Source organism: Rhea americana, unplaced genomic scaffold, assembly GCF_003343005.1.
Source record: "Rhea americana isolate MKP2758 unplaced genomic scaffold, rheAme1 scaffold_18, whole genome shotgun sequence".
Taxonomy (NCBI): Eukaryota; Metazoa; Chordata; class Aves; order Rheiformes; family Rheidae; genus Rhea; species Rhea americana.
The window spans coordinates 6,968,930-6,978,143 of NW_028185927.1; the positions used below are offsets into that span (position 1 = coordinate 6,968,930).

The 9,214-nt window shown below is 41.0% G+C and overlaps 1 protein-coding gene across 3 annotated transcripts in view; it reads left to right on the plus strand.

Moving 5' to 3' along the window:
* The first annotated feature begins 232 nt into the window (after nt 1-232).
* Nucleotides 233-9,214, plus strand: part of LIN52 (lin-52 DREAM MuvB core complex component) — a 44,611-nt gene continuing 35,629 nt past the window's right edge. The window contains exons 1-6 of one of the 3 annotated variants that reach the window (XM_085301737.1): nt 239-344; nt 422-496; nt 672-709; nt 1,168-1,234; nt 2,375-2,458; nt 3,100-3,165. In XM_085301737.1, coding sequence (XP_085157863.1) covers nt 326-344; nt 422-496; nt 672-709; nt 1,168-1,234; nt 2,375-2,458; nt 3,100-3,131 — 315 coding nt within the window. In that variant the 5' untranslated portion in view covers nt 239-325 and the 3' untranslated portion in view covers nt 3,132-3,165. Of the gene's footprint in view, nt 345-421; nt 497-671; nt 710-1,167; nt 1,235-2,374; nt 2,459-3,099; nt 3,166-9,214 lie in introns of those variants that run through there. The other 2 variants (XM_085301735.1, XM_085301736.1) reach the window with 2 other exon arrangements.

Here is a 9,214-nt window from a genome sequence, read left to right on the forward strand (position 1 = left end):
CGCGCGCTCATTGGCCGCCGGGGCGCCGGCCTCGCCCAACCCGCTCCCGCCGCTCCGGCACCGCCCTCGCGGCGCTCGGCCATTCGCCGCCGGAGAGCGCCCCCCTCGCCGCGCCTCCTAGCCCTCACCGCCCACTGTTGCGGGCTGCCCATTGGCCGCGCGCGCCCGCACGCCCGCTCGCCGCGGGAGCTCGGATTGGCCGAGAGCCGGCCCGAGAGGCCACGCCTCCTGGCGGCGGCCGCCGCGACACGTGGGCGTCTGGGGCGGCCTTCGGGGGTCACGCGGCCCGTTCCCGCGGGCGGCGCGTCACGTGACGCGGGGCAAGATGGCGGCTCCCGGGGACGGTGAGGCGGGACGGGGATGGCGGTCGGGACGGGACGGGGGGGAGGGGAGGCCTCGGCCTCACCGCTGTGCGTTGCAGGTGCGGATCTGGAGGCCTCGCTGCTGAGCTTCGAGAAGCTGGACCGAGCCTCGCCGGACCTGTGGCCTGAGCAGCGTGAGTGCGGCCCGCCGGGGCCTCGGCGCCGCGGCAGCCTCCCGCCCCCCCCGCCCGCCCCGTCTCGACGGGTGGCGGCGGCGGCCTCCCCTCGGCGGAAGGAGGCCGTAGCGGCCCGTAGCTCTGACTGCCGCTGCTCACGGCTGTTTTTTCTCCCCCCTCCCAACTCCCCCAGTGCCAGGTGTTGCTGAATTCGCCGCCTCCTTCAAAAGCGTAAGCGATGTTTTGTTTGCACCTCGGGCTTTCCCCTGTTCTGAGCTGCTTTTCCTGCTGTGAGCTTTGTGACCTCTTTTTCTAAAGCGTTTCTTAACTGTTACTTGAGAATGCCTCAGTGTAAGCCCCTGCTTCCCTCCTGATACCTCACTGTGAGCGTCGTGTGCTAGGTCTTGGAAGAAATAAAAGGTTTTAAAAGACCTTCAGAAAATACTGTTCTTTATACAATCTTCTATTTTTGAGTGGKGGTGTGCTGGCTTTCCCTCCAAAAAATCTAGAGAAAGTTAGAAAGCTAGGCTAAGYRTAGGAAAACTTCTGCAGAGCACCTRCAATCCTYTTATTTTTACTGCCAGTGTGACTGTTTTCTAGAATCTGAGATCAGACATGCTTTTTGTCTGTATGCTGCTACAAATGCACAATGGACTTATTCTGAGTTATGTTTTTTTYCCCCCAAACAGCCTATTACTAGTTCTCCTCCCAAATGGATGGCTGAATTAGAAAATGATGATATTGATATGTTAAAGGGTGAGTAYGGACAGTGCCTTTGAGTAGCAGGTAAGATTGCCAGAGAAGTTTTTTTAAGGGGAGAGGAGGGCCAGATAGAGAAACAGCTATTGCTGAGGCTGGTTGAGGGAGAGCAGGAGGACTGTTCCTGRGTGAAGGCAAACATGCTGAACTTCTCAGCTGTGTGTGGTATGCTCTTTACGACTATATAGCAATAATTTTATGTCTGTATTGACTACAAAAGCATTTAAATAAGAGCCCATGTAAGAGTAATTTGAGCAATTTTTTTACTAATTAAAAGCACCTGTTAATGTAGGAAGAGTGAGCTGTTGAATGACAGATTACTGGGCTAGTTATTTACTTATTTATTCTAGTTAGTTGTTATGCTACATAAATTATTATACTTAATAGACAATTTTTCTCTTCAAATGTGGTGCAGAGCAAGCTATGTAGTGTAAAACCACTAATGCTTTTCAGTTACATGGAGCATTACCAACTGTGATGTGACAACTAAAGAGTTAAGGCAATAGATTCTGCTTGGTCGAGGTGACTGTGGGACTACCACAGCTTGGCTGTGGTGCAGTAACACCTACCATACTGAACTGCGAAGAAATGAGCACGGGAGAATTGATGCTCAAAAGCAGCCYGTGCTAGTGATCTGGAAGAATCAGTTTGCTCAAAAAATAGAAGTAGTGTGTTTCTGAAGAAAAGTCTAAGACARGATTGTGAGAACTGTATAAGGATAACAAAGAAGAGAAAYAGARTACRCCTTCTGAGATGATGCATTAATGCRTTAGGCAAAGATAATGGTGCCTGTTTGCATGAGACTAAACAGGCTTGCTTACATATGTAGTGGGAATAAGCTTCTGCTAGAGAGCTTACAAAGATAGTTATTTTCCTCAGTATTGTTAGGTTTTGAACCATTAAATGCTAAGTGTTGTTGTTTTTTTGTTTTTGTTTTGTTTTTTTTTTGCTTGCTGTTTCTGCTTTGGGGTTGTTTAGCTCTGATATTTGAAATGTGAGAATTAAAAATATTCTGTTCAGTGGGAATAGGTATTCTCAAAAGTTTGGCTTGAYGGTGCTCTGTGAAGTAGTAAGCGCAGGTACACTGCCACTAGAGGGCTATAGACTGTTAAAAATCATCCTTTTCTATATTTTTAGAGTTGGGGAGCCTCACTACTGCTAACCTGATGGAGAAGGTTCGGGGCCTGCAGAACTTAGCTTATCAGCTGGGACTGGATGAATGTAAGTGCTGTATGGAGATGTGACTGCCTGCACTGCAAACAGCTACTCGTGGTATGTCTGTAGCTGGGAGTGGATCRGCAGCTTTGGCAAACGTCTGACGGCAAGAGCAGTGCAATGGGAAGCCCTCCCGACGGAGGGAGTGCTGAATGCCAGTCTCTTAGTAGCTGCCCAAAACAGGTCTGTCAGGGATACAGTGTGACTTATGGGCCACACTTAAGATTTTGTAACTTTGAGTCTTAACATTAGAAAATGAAATTCATTTATGTGATAGGTAAACAGTGCAGTAATTTGGGTATGTAATCTTCCAAAACAAGGAGAGAGAACTTACAGCCTATCTACATGGGGGAAATGGTCTCAGCAGAAACTGCGAGAGGTCTTGCTTACACCAGTCTGCTATTGTCTAGTGGCTTGTGTGCTTCTGTTCCTGACTTACGTTGACTTACATAAATCATGTTGCTCTTTGCTTACTTCTCATTTGGATACTGAAAATATTTTCAGGATATTTATGCCAGTATTTCTGTGAAACTTAAATGTACAGTCTCCTCAGTGGAACTCTTACTTGTGTTTAGGATTCTGCTACGAGTTAGTGTTTATACTCCTTTTCCTGCTTCTGTTGTTGATATTTTTTTTTCTGTTGTCAGCTGTGGATAGAGCTCATGTCATCCAGTACTAAAGCTGACTTTCAGCCTGCTTGCTATCAGCAATCTTCTGTCAAACTTTTGAAGAAAGAGTTGCCTTTATCATCATGTTCACAACTCTTGTTATCAGGCTGATCCAGCTTTGAGGATTGAGCTTTCTTTAAACACTGTCTGCGGSATACATACTGACATACTTAATATTTTTCTGTTTAATTTTGGTTTAGCTTGAACTTTATTTGGAGTTACTCTAGGGTAAGCATGGAGCTTTGAAAGTTTTAACTTCCTTTGAGACTAGGAATAATCCTCAGTTTTCCTCATCAGCTTTATATTGTGATACATGTAAGTAACATAGTGCAAAGCCTTTCCCTGCTTTTTCAGTGGACAACAAATAGTAGTAGTACTTTAGAGTCTTACTGCCTCTAAGCAGAGGATACTCTAATGCTTTCTTTCCAGTTAGGTTTTTAAGCCTGTTTTAGCACTCTTGCATGCGCATATTTCTTCTTTCAGAGCTGAAATTTCTTAAGACTGTATAAAGCATTTTATAGTGSAGCAGTTAAAGCACAGTAAAGCAATATCTTAGTAAAAGACACAGTGGGGGCATTCTACATATGGATTAGCTTTAAGTAAACTGTAGGCCTAAATGTCAAACAGCTTTGCAATGAAAAAATGAACAGTCTCCAATTATATTAAAGCTAACAGGTTGTATTGTTCAGTTAGCAATATTTGTATTGCATTTATTTCTGTTTATTTTTACTGAGAACAAAAAATAAAAAGAAGACTAAATAAGAAAAGAGTATAATATCTGAGGTCCAAGAGTTAAAACCATTACAGTGTATGGGAGCTGGAATCTTGCATTTTCAAGGCTTGTGAAAGCTGTCTTCATGTTTGTTGCTTCTTGTCACTGAAATCTGTCTCCATTTAAACTACAGTATTTGTCTGTTAAAATTTGTACACTTATCTTAAACTTCTCRCAGAAAACAAAATGCAGTTTGAACAAGGTTTTTCAGAACCTTTTTTCCTAATACTCTGGCTTTAAGTTCTTTTCGCTTACAGTTTTAGTGAGAGAACAATAAGAAAAACCTAAAAGATTTATTTGTTAAAGTCAAGGGACTTGTGTTTTGGGGGCAGAGGTGTATTTGATTTGATCATGCATTTGTGTACTGAATTTTAATAGTCCCTGTTTATATGGCTGCTAGTTGAAAAAGCCTATCAAAAGCAGGAGAGAAAAAAGCTGCGGACCAGTCTCCTCTAGATGGCAGCACGAGCTTCCCAAAGAAGTCTTGCTTTTTTATTTACATTATTAAATTGTGCACACTTTCCATCATGTTTGAAATTGCTTCTTCCGAAGCCAGTTTTTGTGACATGTATTCTCTGTTCTGAATGTGTGGTGTTCCTTTAGACTGTATTTTCACATATTTTATTTGTATTCAGAATGAGAAACAGTCCTGCCTTTTTGTGTCTGCAACTTATTGCTATTTGCATTTCCTTCAACTTGCCTCTTTTGCACCTCATCTCCAATCTTTTGTATTTTCCAAGACCTGTATTTTCTTCCAGGTTGTTGATAAAATGCTGTGCATGATCAGTGATTGCTGCAGCATGACATTACAAATGTATCTAATGTCTGCTTAGTTACTTGTGAGGTCTGTTGTTGAACCAGTTTACAGCGTATTCCATGTTAATTTTCTGTTATAATTCATTAAGCAAAGTGACATGTGGGAACTGGGTAGCTTTAAGAACTTTATTTGTCAAAGCACTATTGCTACACTAAAATTGAAATCTGAGCAGTTGATTTGACAAATTTCATAAATTCATAATTACCAAATTATGTGCCTTGCTACTTAGATTCAYGTTACCCTTTTTACTGTTTTGCTTGGCATCAGTGGAAATCTGATAAATTCCTAATTATTAGGGCTATCATACTTGTCCTTTTAAAATATTGACACAGTACCAGCTCCTTGCAGTCTCTGGGAGCATCTTGAGTGATCCAAGAATTACCAAAAGGGAGCATTAATAGTCCACAGAACTCTTTGAGGTATCTTACAACTGATGCCTGCAAATTATTGGAATTTGATGACTTGGAGATGATACAGGCTAACTTAGAAGAATGTTGTATAGGAAAACTTTTTCATTTGTGAGATGACTGTATAAGCTGGCTTTCTTGACGAGTATGGAACAAGTGTGTTGAATGTTTGTTCCATCTAGGACTCATTCAATATTATCTGGATTCCCCATTCTTACTGTATATAATTCTTACTGTCTCTAACCTTTTGGCCGTGGTTTCCTTGGTTCCTCTTTTCTTTATCTCCTTAGAAGACTAGTAGTTTTTTGTTCTTTAGTGAACTGCTCACCACTTTTTTTTCCCCTCTATTACCTCTACTCTCTCTAATCCTGGCTGTTTTGACAATGCCTTATGGCTTCTGAGAATCAAATGGAATTACTAGTAAATGATTCATATTTTCTTTCCAGCTTGTTTGATACCTGTTTTGACTTACAGTTGTTTGCAGCCTTTAAAAATTGCTAGTTTTACAGTCGCTACTGTTCTACTGATCTGCACTTCAAGCTGCAAATATTTATGTGATTTTAAATCAGTGCCTTTTAATGAGTGCTTGCTTCTTTGCAAATTTTGCTTTACCAAGGCAAAATTTTGAATAGGCTTGCCCTGCTTCGGATGCTACAGTAAGTTCAGGTCACAGTCAATTTGAAATTTCTGAGGTTTTTAATATTAGTGGTTTGAGACACTGAATATTCAAACTGTAGTAATGCTAGCAGAGCTCCACCAAATATTTTATGTGGGCATTTAATGGAGGACAAGATGACTGAGTTATGATTTGTGACATGTAGAATGCATCCGTGTGGACTGCAGTAGCGTTGTCTGTTAGCAGATCAATCTGAGCATTCGAGATAGTAGCCTGAAAGCAGGCATTTGRCAACTGAAACAGTTAATGCTACTTCCCTCCCCTTTTTCTGAGGGACCAGTTACTTCTTTCTGAGTAAGTTAATTATTGATCTTTCTAGCTACATAACTGATTCTCTGGCTTCAGTAGTACATAGTAGATTTAGTTCTTACTCAGGCAAGATAAATGGCTGATTTGGGGGGATTTTTTTTTCTTTTAAAATGACTTCTGTTTAGCAGATTTTTGGTAGTTTTATTCTCAACATGACATTTTAGCAAATGAATGAGCACCCTTGTCTCTCTTGAACATTTTTGGCTCTTGGCTGTACTACCCCGTATATATTCATCTCCATTTTACTAAGAAGCAGGCCATCAAACTGCAAATGAAAGGCAAGGCTGTTTTTTTCTGTAAATCAGAATTTCCTACTTAGGCCACTTAATTTGCTGATGACTCACTTCTAGGATCATCTTTCTTGTGGAACAGAAAGGATCTCTAAGATGATCAGAGAGAATCTCTTGTTTAACCCTTCTAGTAAGCTAATGGATGGATTCTTGCTGATGCTTGTCTGTCCCTTGCAGAAAACCCTTCACTTACTTAGCAGGAAACTTGCTCTAAGCACAACTGGCCTTCCTGGAATGAAGCAGCATTTTGTGGCATATCTGAAATGTGTATATATACTAAATTTTTATATAAAGTACAATATCTTTCTTCCCCTTAAAGAGTAGGCCATCCTTAGGTGTCCGATCTGTTTATTCTCTGTCCCCCACCAACACTCTTTGCTTGGAGTTAGGTAGTGAACCCTGCAGAAATAGGATGCCCTAGCTGGTGAGGTAAGCAAGGAGGAGACTGAGTTCCTAGATCAGATGAAGACCTATCACAGATCTTGCCTTGGTATTTGTGGCCCACAAAGCATCAAGTTTGAAAATAATGCATCTAAGTAAGACCAAGTAGCTCTGTTCTTCTACTCTATAACCTGTAAGCTTTCAGATCAGCTGAGTCAAAGTAGATTTTAGACCTTTAAGGTCTTGATTCCTTTAGCAGTTCTGGGAAGGGCACGTGTTGCTATTGAGCTCAGTGTTAAGGTTTCATTATCTTTGCAGGATTTTTTTTTTAAAGATCTGCTGTGCAATCCTTCCGGATATGTGTACACAGTGTCATGTATGGGAGGTACATACACAGAGGGGGGAAAATCTTTTATATTTTTTTGTATGTGTGTATATATATATATATATATATATATATATATATATAGTACCGCATCTTGGAATAAACCAATGTGTAAAAGTGACAAATAGGATGGGGGAACAAGAAAACCAATAAATCACTGAAGGAATGGGGATAGGCTTTCTGATGGCCATGCTATTCCTCATCTCTAACACTTTCAGATATGATATCACTTGTTATACTGGTTCAGAAGTCCTAAACTATATATACACCTGATATCACAGCTATAATGCCTTTTTGTAATATCTCACTGATGCAGGAGAGCATAGCTGGCTACTGCTATATCACTATATTATGGACTAGCTTACCTAGTGCAAGAGTTGGTAAAAAGCCTGATCTTTTTAAAGCCCGACTGATTTGGGGAAATAATGGTGCTTGCAGGCAGCATCTGCTTTAAATGTTAGAAGATTTGGGATAACTGACCCAGGAATGTGAGTTCCATTTATAGTTTCTCTGTCAATGGACTTGTCCGTCAGATTTTTGTTAAATTTTTATTTGGAGTTGTTTTGTACTTTTCCTCTAAATTCAAGCATATAAGAATGACTATGTATCTGTGGCAAATTTTGTCAAGACTGATGAGGTAACTATTGAATTTGCTGGACCAAGTGTCCATATCTGTACTCCCCCATGGTTTTTCCTGCCTTGACTTTCACTGGACTCCAGAAGCATTGCTGCTATTTTCTTTGTTAGTGATTTATTTTCCATATATGTTCAGCATGCTGCTTGAGCAAATGCTAGTATACGCTGGAAGAAGTGCTTGATACCAGCTATCGAGGGTCATGTTTGATGGAGATTTACACCTGGATGACTTAAGGCGTATCAGCTAAAGAATAAGAAGATGGCCTTTTTTTAGTGTAGGCTGGTAAAGGAAAAGTCAGCTAGAGTTTAGTTAGAATTAGTAATAGTTTTCTGTAAAGTGAAGAATGAGTAAATGACTAGGAAGTCTTTGCCTGGAGAGAGACAATTGGTGCAGTATGTGAAAAAGATCTAAAATTGATCAGTGCAGGGAAAACATGAATGGGGAATGATTCTTCACTGTTTCTCATAGTTCTGGTATGTATAAAATAGTGTGTCAGGTTCACAACAAAATAAGAAGGTACTTTTTCAGTGTATTAAAATTGTGGATCTCATTGCCACAGGAGGTTGTGGACGCAAAGCTTGAGTTACTCTGTAGATGAGATGAATTATTGCAAGATAAATCCGTCAAGGGTTTTTAACCACAAAGAAGTTGCCACTGGCTAGGAAAGCTGAGATATGGAGAGCTAGGAGAGGTTACTAGGCAGGTACTGTTCTGTGCTTGCCCTGTTCTTATCCTCTTCTATAGATGGTTGTCATTGGCCTGTCAGAGACAAGGTGCTGGGCAAGGGCAAGAAGGACCTTTAGTTTAACTGTTTATTAAGTAATAGGTTGGACTAATGTGTGGTAGTTTAGCAGCTGCTACCAGGAATGACTGAAGTGTCCCTGTAACGGAGAGAACCTTCTGCAGAAAGAGACGGACGGACACATGAATAAGGAACAACTACGCTGCTCCAAAGTTAAACTGTCCTTGGTCATGAATTGTAGTCCTCTGCAGCCTCAGAAACTTCTGAAATTTCTGGAAAATTATAAAGGAGTCTTTTTGAACTCCAAACTAATTAGAGATGATCACTCTCTCAGATTGATAGTCTTCAGGTTTTCATTTCTCAGTATTAGTGAACCTTCTCTCAAATAATGCTGTCCTGTGTGATCTCTTGCTTACAAGTTCAGCTTCACTGCACATTTGGAGGGGTAGAGTAATTCCTTCTTTCTCCTCTGCTTAAGCAGTATGTATTCTATACATGTCCTCTCTTCCTTCAGAAGATGCGATTTAACTGTAGTTTATTTTAGAACACGTTTACTTAATTCTGTCCTGGACCCTTGCAGGCTACTGTTGACGTGGGCAATTTAAAAGTTGGGTTAGCTGTTTCCGACATGATTAATGTGAATTTACTTCCTGCCTTTTTTTTTTTTTTTTTTTTTTT